The sequence below is a fragment of the Neofelis nebulosa genome, chromosome 1 (genome assembly GCF_028018385.1).
Source record: "Neofelis nebulosa isolate mNeoNeb1 chromosome 1, mNeoNeb1.pri, whole genome shotgun sequence".
NCBI classification, from domain to species: Eukaryota; Metazoa; Chordata; class Mammalia; order Carnivora; family Felidae; genus Neofelis; species Neofelis nebulosa.
In genome coordinates, this window is record NC_080782.1 from 36,798,921 (window position 1) to 36,812,212 (window position 13,292).

A 13,292-nucleotide genomic window follows, 5' to 3' on the forward strand; every position below is an offset into this window, starting at 1 on the left:
ATAGAACAGAGCTAACAACTCAGAGCATGCAGCCAGTCACACTTGCTTAAATTTTTGACCATTACTTTCAGGACTCAAAATAGATGTTCAGCCTCCAGTTATTCAATAAGGACCACATTTCTTTTGTATTGCACAGAAAAAGTAGTTTTCCAATAAGCAGAGAATGTGATAAAATTTTCCAGGTGTAACGTATATGAACAAAATAACCAGACACAGGTTTTATGGCATATATTCTAGAAGGATAGAGGCATAAAGAAGATAAATCTTGTTGAAACAACTTAATGTTATAAATTATGAAAGTAAAATGCATAAAAGCAAAGTAGCACAGTAAAATTATAAAATTAACAAACAGAAACACTTAACTTTAAAAAGAAGGCATGGAGACTTTAAAAGTAGGCCTGCAAGATGATGGAGATCACTTCTAAAGTATAAATAATTCAGGATTTGAAATAATAACATCTACAACATAAAACACATTATATTGTTTAAATCACCCAAGTTCTTTAGGAATTATTCTAACTTGACTGTGTACTTTGTAGTGTCCTGCAGATGTTATGCTCATTTAAGTTTATAAATGGCAAAATAACCATCTTTTTAAAGTGGGACGGCATCTGTCACGGAATCATTCACTTATGGAGTGGTTACTGAGACCTGGAGACAAGCTATTTATTTGATGAATAGAGTCTATCGCCATTCCTGCCATTTATCCTTACAGTTTTCAAAGAATCCTTCATTTAATGCAATAAACTCTATGTCAGCCTTTTAAGCCTGATTCAAAATCCACTCGAATAGGGAGGTTCTATGACTATTGAAAGCCTTCGCAAGGCCCAAGGCTATCATAAAATAGGTTTGTATAATAAATTATAAGGTTATTTCCTCCCCCCCCCAAATCTAATAGCACAGAAATAACCGTGTTTGGGAATTGAACCACAACCACACGTGAAGGAGGTACAGAGCAAAGAATTAAAAAAAACAAAAACAAAAAACAAAAAAACCCAAAACTTCAACTGGTACCATTGGGAAGAGATAAAACAGAGGGATAACTGGAATACCCATGTTCTATTTACATTCCTCTCTACAGTCATAGACTCTCTATGATTAATTTTATAATGACTATCAAGTATAAGCCCTCTTGGAAATCTTACGATGTAAAGGTAGAAAGGCAAATCTGTACTCATTAATAAAACAAAATGTTTGGTTAGAGCATATTGATAAAATAAAATATTCATGATTTTAGTTTATTTTCTGTTGAATTTATTAATAATCTTTATATATATTTATATATGTATGGCTTTGAGCAAAGACAAAAGAAATACTCTAATTCATCCCTGATCATACAGTTGTTGTAAGAATCAGCTACTCTACTATTTTCCCAGCCGCAGAAAGACCAATCTTTTCAATAATACATTTCTTTCTGTACAGATTAAAACTCCATACTTACGGGCTTAACTATGTACAGAGAAAAGAGGTCACTTTTCAACTAGCAATGGACTTTTATATTACAGGAATGTGAGTCAATTTGTTTTCTTAATCTAAGCATATATATTCATACATATATATGTATATAATTTACCCTGTACCATTTTATGAGTTTAACATATAAACTTTAGTGTGTTTTTGTCCATTCTGTTACAAAGTGAATAAAAATTTTATGGTTGCACTGAAAGACCATGCAATTCAATTTTGCTTATGTTTCCCAATAGTGCTCAAAATAAAAAACCAAAAATTTATATATATAAAAATATTTCACTACCAAACCCATTAGTGCTATCAAATGTAAACCTTTAATAATTTAAAGGACCAATACATGATCTTAATAAATTGAAGTGAATTCTCAATATTTTAATAAAATAAAGGAGTTTTGTACTGATATGTAAATGGTCTTGCAGCTTTCCCATAGGATCTAGGTAGACGGAACAATCCCCTTCTTATACCGCTCCTGACCCGCCATCAGATGTCACCAGCATGTTAATGACAACATTACATTGACGAGCATTGTTGAGTACTTCCACACAAGCTGGGATCTGTTAGAAATGAAACATAACAACTCATTTTGGTATTATAGGTATTATAATAGTAAAAGGCATAACAGGCAGCATGGATCCATTTTAGAGTTTTTGCTTCGTTTTGTTTTCTGTCCTCAAGTCTATCTGGAGGCCCTGCCCCATTTCTCGTGTGATCTTTGTTCAGTTCTTCTTTAACGTATCGCCAGTGTCAGAGATACTGAAGACCTCCACGTCAGGTCATTCTCTTGGGTTATTTACAGAAGTCGGTTATTAGGAATCTTCCGATTGTGTTCCAGTCATCCACCACATTCGTGGGATGCATTAGGCACAAATAATTACTAAGGGACTTCTTTGAGAAGAAGCAGATGTTCACAGATCATGGAGAGTTAAGGAAACAGACAAACGAACAAACAATGCTCACATTCAGTTTGCCCCCTGCTTTCTGTCATCACGTCCATACATTTTCCAGCACGTTCAAAATAAACCTCCTACCTAAGGGCTATGTTAGTCACCACATGCCTTAAGATTTGCTAACCAATTTATTACAATATACATAGAACAAAGTGTGTGTTCCCAGACAGGAGGCTATAGTGTATTTAGTTAATTTAAATTAACACCAGGGTTAACTACTACCTACCAACAGTGAAGACACAGAACACACTGGCAACTCCAAATCAAGCTGTGGTTTACAAATCATTATTTAAATGATAGTAATAATATTAAATGAAAGTGAAAACCTCACTTCTAGACTTAAGTCAGAGATCCAAGTCAGCCTTATAGGAATTTTAAGATAGGCAATTAATGAATGGTTATACTTTTCTAGAAATGAGAAATACTGTAAGCCTCTCCCTACAGTGACTGATCTGAACCTATTTTGTTTTTCCAAAAAAGCATGCAGGGACTATTTTCAGATGCTTGATTATGGCAAGAAGGAAGAAAAGTAATGATTTTTGGTGTAATACAAGCAATTTGTAGAATTGAGCATACAATTTTGCATAAAACATTGCAGGTTAAAATAATATTGTAGGTTTCAAGCCATTGCATTACAGTTGAATAACTGTCACAGTTAGGTTTTGTAAAATTTAAAACTCTAAGTTTTGAAGTGAAGCAATAAAACTAAATTCTTAAGTGATGACTTTTACCTTCATACAACACAGAAGAGCTATTTTTATTTGGGTTGAAAAAGTTATTTACAGCTAACATTGATTGAGTCTTGGTAAAAGTCCGGTAACACACGAAGACAAATATCCCCTCAGCTTTCTGAAAGATCAATGGATGTGTTTGAGGTTAGAGATACTCGGGACAGTGGGGAGGCTAGTCTCCAGCCGTGGCCGAGCATACCACGTGTTCTAACCTAATTCAAAATTGAAAGCACCAAAATACAATTTAGATCTATAAAGTGGGATTTGCCATTCAATCCTCCATAATTCATGATTAACAATTTAGATGCAGAGACACAGCTAATGAAAGATTTGGTTGGTGCTATTCAGTGGCTCACTTGAGTTGCCTTTTTAAAATCAGAGTTTTGTTTCCATTGAATCCAAGAACTCTTCATAAAATAGAGAAATACATATATCAAAGGAATTCGGTAAAAGTTGGTTAAAAATAAATGATCTTACAACAACATTTTAAATCCTTTAATGATTTAAAGAAAGGAAGACATATAACACTGAATGCTAAACAGGTCTTTTGAACCTCTCTTGGGAATTTAGATAGATATTGAATAGTAGATATATATTTATATATTTTACATTTTGCATGTAGGCCAGAGCTGTCTAAAATATCTCTTCATAGTAGGCTATAGGAATCTATCAGGAGATAGAAGAAAATAATTTCTGAGAACATTCTCAGTTTATCAGAGTCTTTCTTTCTGCTTTGACAATCAGCAGGGATCATAAATTTGAAGCAAATCGTGGCTTTTCTGCCTCTGGGTCTGTAGTTAAGACTGAGGAAGCCTCTCTCGGAAGAGCAGCTGCTGGTGGAGGGGGTGCGGGAGGGGCTCCTCGGTTGGGGGGAATGGCTCCCGACGACATCTGTCGGAACAGGGTGACTCGCTGGGGGACAGTGCCCCGGGCCCCTGCCTGAAGGCTCGGGCCGTGAACAGCCGTCACGGGCTGAGGGATGGAGGCCAGGGACTCGCCCACAGTGGGATGAGGTCTGGAAATGAGAGTGGAAACCTCATGGGGCAGCGAGGGCTGCGAGGCCGACAGGGGCCTGACCTCTCGGCTCAGGCTGGTGTTGTGGAGCGCCTGGGTGCTCCTGTGCACGTCGTTCTTGGGCGTGGAGCTGCCGGGCGTCTGGGGCTGCGGGGGCTGCTGCGGGGGCTGCGGGGGCTGGGGCTGCTGGATCTGCTGCTGCTGCTGCTGCTGCGTGAGCGACAGCTGGGAGGCGGTGGGCGACGCGTAGTGGAAAGTTCGAGTGGCCAGCGGGCTCTGTACCGGCGGGCTGCAGACCGCAGTGGTGTAGGAGCAGGGTGACAGGATGGCTGACGGCTGGGGGGTCTGTGTGCTGGGGCTGGGGGAATGCAGGTTGCTGTGGGACAGGCTGGTCGCTGTGTACACCGGCGGAGACTGTGTCCTCATGCGGGAGGTCGGAGTCGTGGTGGAAGAGGTGGCATTCAGGGCTGTCATTTGGGGATAACTGATGGGAGCGATTGCCTGCACCATCTCCCGGTCGTGTTTCACGATCTGCTTCAGGATCTCGTTCTCCTGATTGTTGAAGACGCCGGTGTTCAGATCCTTCTGGAACTTTTGCAGAAGGATTGAATTTTTCTTTCCTGGCGGCGAAAGAAAGACAGGCGCTTAGAAGGCCTACAAAAGACTGACGACAAGCCCAAGTGAGAGTGGCTCCTGAAAGCGGAAGTATGCCAGTGTTTCCTGGAAGAGGCTTAAAAGCCTAGTACTCACCTTCAGAGCCAGACAAAAAGATGGCTCCTGCCCTTCGCACTTCCTGTATCTCTCTGGGAAATCTTACCTTCTGCGAGTCAAGTCGAGAAGCCTGTAATCTGGCAAAAACCACCTTACAGAAGAAAGGGAGATATCTGACGCGAGGGCTACTTTGAAGAGTGGCAAAAGAAAGGGCATGTGGACCAGGACGGGTCTGGAAGCAAAACGTAAGTTTAAAGCTACTTTGTCAAGAAAGGACAATAGACACGCACACTATCGCAGGTACTCTACAAAAGGCTTTAGGTGGATGTATTTTATTGAATCCTCAACTCTTGCAAGTAGCTGTGTTTACAATGCGATTTCACCCAAAAGGAGAATGGGATATGGGAAGGTTAAGAACAGTGTCCAGGAAAACATGACTACTAAGTAACCTGACTGGGGAAGGAAAACAGCAAATCTGATTGTAGATCCTTACCACGGACAACGAACCAGCTGCACCTGTGTCAATGTGAGCTCTTTCTAGAAAAGCTGTCTCTCAAGCCCCATCTTACTCGCTGAACAAGATGCTGCATTTTACTAAGATCTTTAGGTGATTCTCACGTGCAAGTTTCAGGCACACTGTTGCAAGGCCTTTGCTTTTGACCAGTGCCCATGCCAGTGCGTACATCCATATTTTTCTCATCCCTGGACCTTTAAAACGTAATGATTTTCATCTGTACCCTACCAATTAAATCAGAATAGCCAGACATGGGGGCAGACTTCAGTACTTTAAAAGCAAATTTCCTCAAAGGAGTTTTATGTACAGCCAGGTTGAGAACCACTTCGTAATCTTTCCTTTTCTGAAGTGTCTTTGTGAGGATTAAGGGGACAGTGTATGGCAAGCTTTCAGTTCCCTTGAGGACCTCAGTAAGCATTACCTCTCCTTCCTGCCATTGTCTTTGGAGTGCTTTGCATTAAGGAGACATTCCCTGGCAGACTATCAATAGAATCAAAATTAGATGAAGAGGGGAAAATCAGTAACTTTTGGTGACATCACTGATAAAATAATACCCAAATAAATATCATAACTTAACAGTGAATCCACTTTGCCATATTGCTAAATAAAGTTAGAGTTAGAAGGACTATTTTTTAATGGAAATATGTGTTATAATTTACTTGGCTGCTGGAAAACTATCATTTTAAATGGTTGCCAAAAATAAATACTTGTCTCTCCTTACAGAATTGTTCTAATTTTCTAAAGAACAAAAACTGCTATATTGGTAATAAATATAATGCTTATTTGGCATATTGTCTTAACTACATATGGTGTACATTTATAAGCCATTGCCACAAAACAGAAAAGGGAAATATTTCTTTGTCATCATGTGAATAGTCAACGTTTTGTAATGTTACTATCTGTGAACTTATAGAGAAATACTGTACTTTTTAATGAACTGTTAGAATTTTATAAGGATCAAAACTGCAGTGGCTTGGTGCTTATTAGCAATTTTATTGCCTATATTATTGACTGCAAACTTTCTTATACAAATTAGTTGGAATAAGTGAGATGAAAGTGAAGCTGTGGCAGATTAACAGAAATTCTCTATTAAAATATCGTGATTTTATTGCTTTCTCTAAAGATGTCTAGCTGGCTTAGGAAAAACCTCATGTGCTCAGATATCAGTCTCTCGCTCTTCCATGAGCAGTCACAAACCACAAAAAGGGTATTTTCAAATGAAGTAAAGATGCTTTCAGGAATACCCACTTTTATGGGCACTGTCTCTCTCCACACTGTGTCCTGTTACCGGTCTGAGTTGTCAATATGAATTTCTACTATGTGTGTTTTGTCTAACGATAATGTCCAAAAGCTACCTTTACTTCTCCTAACCCAATTTCAGACTCTTATGCCTCTGTCATCCCACTTATATAGAAGGAAAGAAAGATATAATGTGCGGAAGAAAAGCTGACATAAGACTACATCCTTCAAAAAGCCTTACCTTTAATGAGAATGAAGCACATTTACTTCCAAGTGATCCCAACCCCATCACCTTTGAGATCACGGATTCCTTCATCCCTCCCTACCACCTCTCTTCAAGAATATTCGTTGTGTACTAGGTACTGTGAATGTAATAGTGAATTAGACGTGTTCTCTACATTCACAAATCTTAGCATTGTTAGAGCAATTACAATAATAAAGGCAGTATTGTGATGGAGGAAATTCCTAGGCGGGTATGGGAGAACATACCTAGGCTATTCAGCCGCGTAGGGTGGGAGGTCAAGGGAGATTTCTACAGGGAAATGATATCTATACTGAAAATTGTATAGATTATGAAAATTGAGTAGAGTGAAGCGGGGGCAGGGCAGGGTAGGGTGGGGGGAAGAGGATTTAGGTGTAGAGAGTAAACGCTTACTACCTTCTGATATCAGAATGTTCCAGCATATTTTAGGAAGCTAATAGCAAGCCAATCTGATTTAACTTTACTATAGCAATTATTCAAACCTTTAAACTAGTGTAACTAGTAAAGTCTAATTTATATATTCTTATTTGAGAGCAGAGAAGACTTTAAGTCGATGTTTACAAAGTAAAGCATCTATGTAGGGCATTTCTATCAAGGTTTTTCCTGCTTGAGTCTGTATTACAAACATTTCAAGAAGCTTCTACTGAGACAATTAAAACACACAAGTTTTCAGTTCTCAATATATAGATAAAAGTGTAAAGGTGATACGTAAAAATTTTTTAAAAACCTTGTAGCAAAATTTGGTTTGTAATATAGACTCATACTATTATAATTTTAGTTCTATTTTAGGGCTACCTAAAATTTTTATCATTGCTTTTTACCTGAAGATTCAAATTGTATTGGCATCACTGGGGAAATCAGACTGAGCAGCTAGTAAAAATAGAGATGATTAAATAAATCCAGAACACTTAAGAAGAGAAAGTTAGATAGTAGAAATAGGGCTAGAGCTAACTGCTATTTCTATGCTAATTAAAAGGCAACCTATGATAGCATTTAGGACTTACAATTGCAAACGTATATCAGTCCACTAGAGTATAACCTAATTGTACATGTAAAAGATAATAAAACTGAAGAGAATACCTATCCGATCTAGTCGGTCAATGGCAACCGTCTCAAAGGCTCTCCGCATCATTGGATATTCCTCCAGGACCTCATTGAAATTGTCCACGGATAGTGAATAAAGACGACAATATGTATCAGCTCGAACACTGGCAGTGCGGCGTCCCTTGGTAAGCAAGCAAATCTCTACAAAAACAAGAAAGAAAGATTTGTTTGGTCATTTTCTTTCCAAGACCACTGTGACCTACAATTAAAAAAAAAAAGTCTCATGGTGTGATCAAGCAATGACTGGCAGCATTTTCTTTAAAAAAAAAAATTTTTTTTATTGTGTATTTATTGTTGAGAGAGAGAGACAGAGTGTGAGCAGGGGAGGAGCAGACAGAGTGGGCGACACAGAATCCAAAGCAGCCTTCAGGCTCTGAGCTGTCAGCACAGAGCCCAACACAGGGCTTGAACTCACAAGCTGTGAGATCATGACCTGAGCTGAAGTCAGACGCTTAACTGACTGAGGCACACAGATACCCCGGTAGCATTTTCTCTTTTATCAGTAAATTCCTCGTGACAAAAATATCCAATTAATAATATGCAACCTTAAAATAATATTGTTTTTTAAACAATTAAAGTTTTTAGTTCAAATGGAAAGCTGAAACAGATTTATCTATCCCTCAGCTGTCCTTCCAATGCACCTGAAATAATAAAAGTGTAGAAAATGGAATCATAAATCCATGGTGGAGTTAAGTATTGGAAAAAACTGTAATCAGACAAGATTTTTATAAAGTTTGGAAGGCAAAAAGCAGATCATAACATATAGACAGAAACCAAAGTGAACCCGAGCATTGGTCTAGAAAGTTCTATGATCAAGAAAAATGACCACGGGCTCAGATGGATGTGTTTCAGGTATGCCTTACGTTGTTGGCATATTCCCAATGAGATCAGTATAAAAAGCTATACTTTTTATAGGAAAAAAGGAAATTTCTTCTTGAAATTTCCTATAGGAAATTTCTATAGGAATAGAGTGGCTTTCTATTTCAAGAGTTTCTCAGAAGAATTCTTTCTTGAGAATTAGATTTCCAAAATGTGGTAAGCAAACATTTGCAAATCCGGATTCCCTTATTTGCTAGTTAAATAGATCTATAAGTGGTAATTTTCTATTTCATTTCCCCAAGTTTATTAATTAAACTCTATAGACTTTGATCTAAAAAAACAGAAACAATTAAAAAATTTAGTTTCAAGGTAACCAATTTGAAAAAAGAAATGGCAGAAGTATTTCTGAAATGCACAGCTTCCTAACGGAAGGATGAAAGGGGTCTAAATTCACACTCTCCAATAAGGTCAGTTCATGTTGATGAACATTGTGAGTAAATTATGTGGTAGGGATTATGTACTTGATGTTAAGGCTAGAAATATGAATCAAACATAATGTCTACTTTTGTGTTACTTATACGATGATGGTTAAAAAAAAAAAGAGTTAATCTTAAGAGTTCATTTAAACGCAATCTGGTAAGAACAACAATACAGACTGTGGGCATTCTGGGAGTATTTAGAAACACATCTGAACCAATCTGGGAAGACAGAATTTTAGGAAATGCCACCTAAGCAACCAGTTATGCTGTTGTTCATGCTGGTAACATGTTATAAATTTAATAAATAATATTGTGGAGTGTTCGTGCGTGTGTGCGTGTGTGCGTGTGTGGTGTGTACTAGGTATATGTAGAAAGATGAATCTATATTGGTTAATATTTAAGCATAAATATTATCATACTATGGAATTTGCTGGCTACTGTACTCTAAACAATGAAATAAAAGGTTTAAACAACTGAAAGTTTATGTTATCACAGTTCTGGAGGCAACTCAAAACTCTTCAGCCATTATCTCTTGCTCCTCAGTAATTTCTTAGTGAAAAACTGAACAAATGAAGGTGTATTCATTCATGAGCAGGAAAAATCACTGGTCAGTGTGAACATCACTTCAAAATAGTCCCTTCTTTTAGAGCCTCTGTAGTCTTTGTTTCTACCATGAGTAACACAAAAAATGCCACACACTTAGCAATGAAAAAAGCAGAACTTCTGATCATTAAAGAGTCTTAGATTTCATGAATTTCCAAATTCAATATGTGAATGGAGCAGTTGCTTCTAGTATTAAGTCATTTTGGAGATCCACTTATTGAGGGAAAAGAGTCCTGTGTTAGGTGTTACAGAGTTTTTCTGTATTTACTCTGAGTGGGTGTGTATTTGGGTTTGGGCAAAAAACAGAGAAAGAAAATACAATTTAGTCACCTGTATCTCATACTATCCTTTAGGTTAAGAAATTATGTGTATATTAATTTATCACTATTTTTATTTTCTTGTATTGGATTTTATAATCACTTCTTAAATATCACTTATCTCCTTCATTGGCTTTAGACATTTTAAAGACAGTAACTATACAGTAACATTATTGTATCCCTCCCAGCAACTGCAACCTTGAGTTTTGAGCCCAGGGAAAATTATTTTAAAATGTTTATGAGTATGTAATGATAGTGAACAAACCCAAGGCCCACATTAAGTTCTATTCTTAAGTTGTAGATAATGTAGTATTAGTTCCCCTGTGAGGTATCTCCCCTTTGTAATAGAACTGGCTAAATGATTTATGTACCTTCTTTAGGCAACAAAACATATCTTTGCAGGTTTTGTTCAATGTCTATAATGAAGAAAGTATTTAGAAGGTATGGTAATATTTTCTTCAGTGTAGATAATGTCTTTACTCATTAGGTAGAAAATTAACTTGCTGTGGGGTGCTCAGATTGATTTCACACAAAAAGCAAAATACACAATGAAATAACATTGAACTCCCAAAGAACAAACCAAGTTCATCTTACAGAGATGTAAGCTTTTTAAAGAATCCTATGGCATATTTTCTAGACTGTGTTGATTGTTCCAATCTTTCTGCTTTTTTTTTTTCTTGCTTATTTACTCTTTGAGACCTCGACTAGGAATTTCCCAGTGGTGCAATCACTGTTTTAAAATTTTTAGTGCAAATCTACTTGGAAATAAGTCCCTTTGTCTGGATACAAATTTCTAAATAATAATCAAATAATCAAATAATAAAATAACACAAGTATTGAGTTCTTGGCATATTTTAATTCTGTATGATTCTCTTTTTTTCTTTATAGGGTACTTTATTTCACCTACTGAAGAGGAAAAGTGACAGTAATGCTCCCCCTCACAGGCAGATTGGAAAACTATTTTCAATTTCAACATTATAAAGAGTATGTCCCAGGAAATAAAATTTGACCCACCACCCACCAAATTAAAAATATACTTTTAATAAACCTTAGGGTATGAGATACATCAACTACTCAACGCTATTTTTGCTGCCATTAGTTAACCTTGATCATATGTGTTTCAGTCTATGTGACATTACTGTCACCTATATGAAGTCATTTTATAAGGTAGGGCAAATGGTGTCAACAATTTTGCAACTCAGAAACATTTCCCTGACCCTTAAAACAGAATTTGACGTTGCAGTAACACAGGGATTTAGCAGGAACTTATGACAGAGATTTGTAAGGTAAACGTTTGAGTTTCTAGAATTTACGGGAAAATTTGTACTTGGTTGCTCAGAGTAACCTAAGCAGGAAGCTGCTTCCTTTTTAAAGTATTCAATATCATGAAATAAAAGTAATTCACTATTGTGTATCAGAATACTAATTTCCTATAAATTACTTAGGCTTCTAATCCAGTGCCTCATACAATGTGCAAAAGGAAGTATCACTTTTTTCATTTTCTTTCTATATTTGTATTTGTTATCTTTCTATATTTAGTGGTAGTAAACTAGTAAAATATCACATCTTATGGCATAGGAGGTGGTAACATCTGGCTGAAATCAATCTGCATATCAAGCTTGGCTAGTAGAAACATTTCAGATCTCAGATGGATTTGAATAGGAATCTAGGGGATTTGGAATAGAATAGAACATTAAATCGATGTAAATTTGTACTTTGAAATGTTTCACATCTTTTATAACCTTTTGAAACAGATTGGATATAATATCTCTCCAATTTCAGGTATTATAAAGGAATAATTATGCATATAGATTATATTATGATAGTCTCATAACTAGAATATCCAATTTTGCTTTATTTTCTAAAGATACAACTGATCATTTCAGTTCTCATAGACAGAGTCATATTTATATAATTATTAGCATCTTCTACCACTGGCCATGCTAATTGTCATTTATATCATCTAAAGTTATTGCTTTTCCAAAAAGAAGTCTAAGCTCTCCCCCCATATGTTTGGTCAATACATCTCTCTTAAAGCATAGAAATTAGGGTGATCACCCCTGGCTCTGAATATCGACCAGTAGTGGCATCTCAGACAAGATGAGCATTGGCAAAGTTGTTACAAGGATTAACTAAAAGAGTGCTTACAAAGTGCCTGGCACAAGCCTACTACAGTGCGGACACTCTTAAAACATGAGTCCTTTCCTTTCCTTGTTATGTTCCCTCTCCTCTTGCTGTATTTTTTTTCCCCTTGTGATTTTGACTATACCTGCTGGAACAAGCAGGTAACTGTTTCATGTATCAAATAACTGTTCAAATGTGTAAAATATATTTATCATTTCCCATACCTTTGTAAGTAACCTGCTTTTTACATGTTTATTTATTTTTGAGAGACAGAGGGAGAGAGAGCACAAGTAGGGGAGGGACAGAGAGAGAAGGAGACACGGAATCGGAAGCAGGTTCCAGGCTCTGAGCTCTCAGCACAAAGCCCAACGCAGGGGTTGAACTCACAAACCGTGAGGTCATGAGCTGAGTCAAAGTCGGACGCTTAACCGACTGAGCCACCCAGGAGCCCCAATAATCTGTTTTTAAACTAATCATCCCTATTCCTTAGACTCATCTCAGGTGAGATGGTTTCACACCCATGGACACCCTTCTTAATTATCTTTGTGCCTCCACTCTACTTGATAATCGTGCATCTTAGACCTTACAGCACATTTTCAGACTGACTTGTTTCTGTGATGTTTCTCTATACTAACTTATAAAGTCTTTAATGAGAAGTACAACAATCACATTTGCAATGTCTAGCGCTTACCATAGATTTAGTCATAGAATATCATTTGGTTCAAGAACTAAAGATGAATGAATCAATCAATAAATTAAGAACAGAATGACTAACATCAGTGTGCAAATATTCGTTATAAAACAAAGTGCTCACATTTGAGCACAACATTCCAAATAGCCATTTCTGTTTGAAGAGCTCGGACCTATCCACCAGACTGCCCTTATCCTTTATCTGGTTCCTATTGATTACAAACATATTTGTGACATGATTGTTTCATTCTGTTGGATATACAGATGT

At 37.0% G+C, this 13,292-nt stretch overlaps 1 protein-coding gene across 1 annotated transcript in view; it reads right to left on the minus strand.

Annotated features, from left to right (window-relative positions):
• Positions 1 to 213: 213 nt before the first annotated feature.
• Positions 214 to 13,292, minus strand: part of HCN1 (hyperpolarization activated cyclic nucleotide gated potassium channel 1) — a 393,365-nt gene continuing 380,286 nt past the window's right edge. Inside the window, exons 7-8 of the mRNA XM_058719343.1 lie at positions 7,969 to 8,133; positions 214 to 4,782 (exon numbers count right to left, since the gene is read on the minus strand). Of these exons, the coding sequence (XP_058575326.1) occupies positions 3,899 to 4,782; positions 7,969 to 8,133 (1,049 nt within the window). The 3' untranslated portion in view covers positions 214 to 3,898. The remainder of the gene's footprint in view (positions 4,783 to 7,968; positions 8,134 to 13,292) is intronic.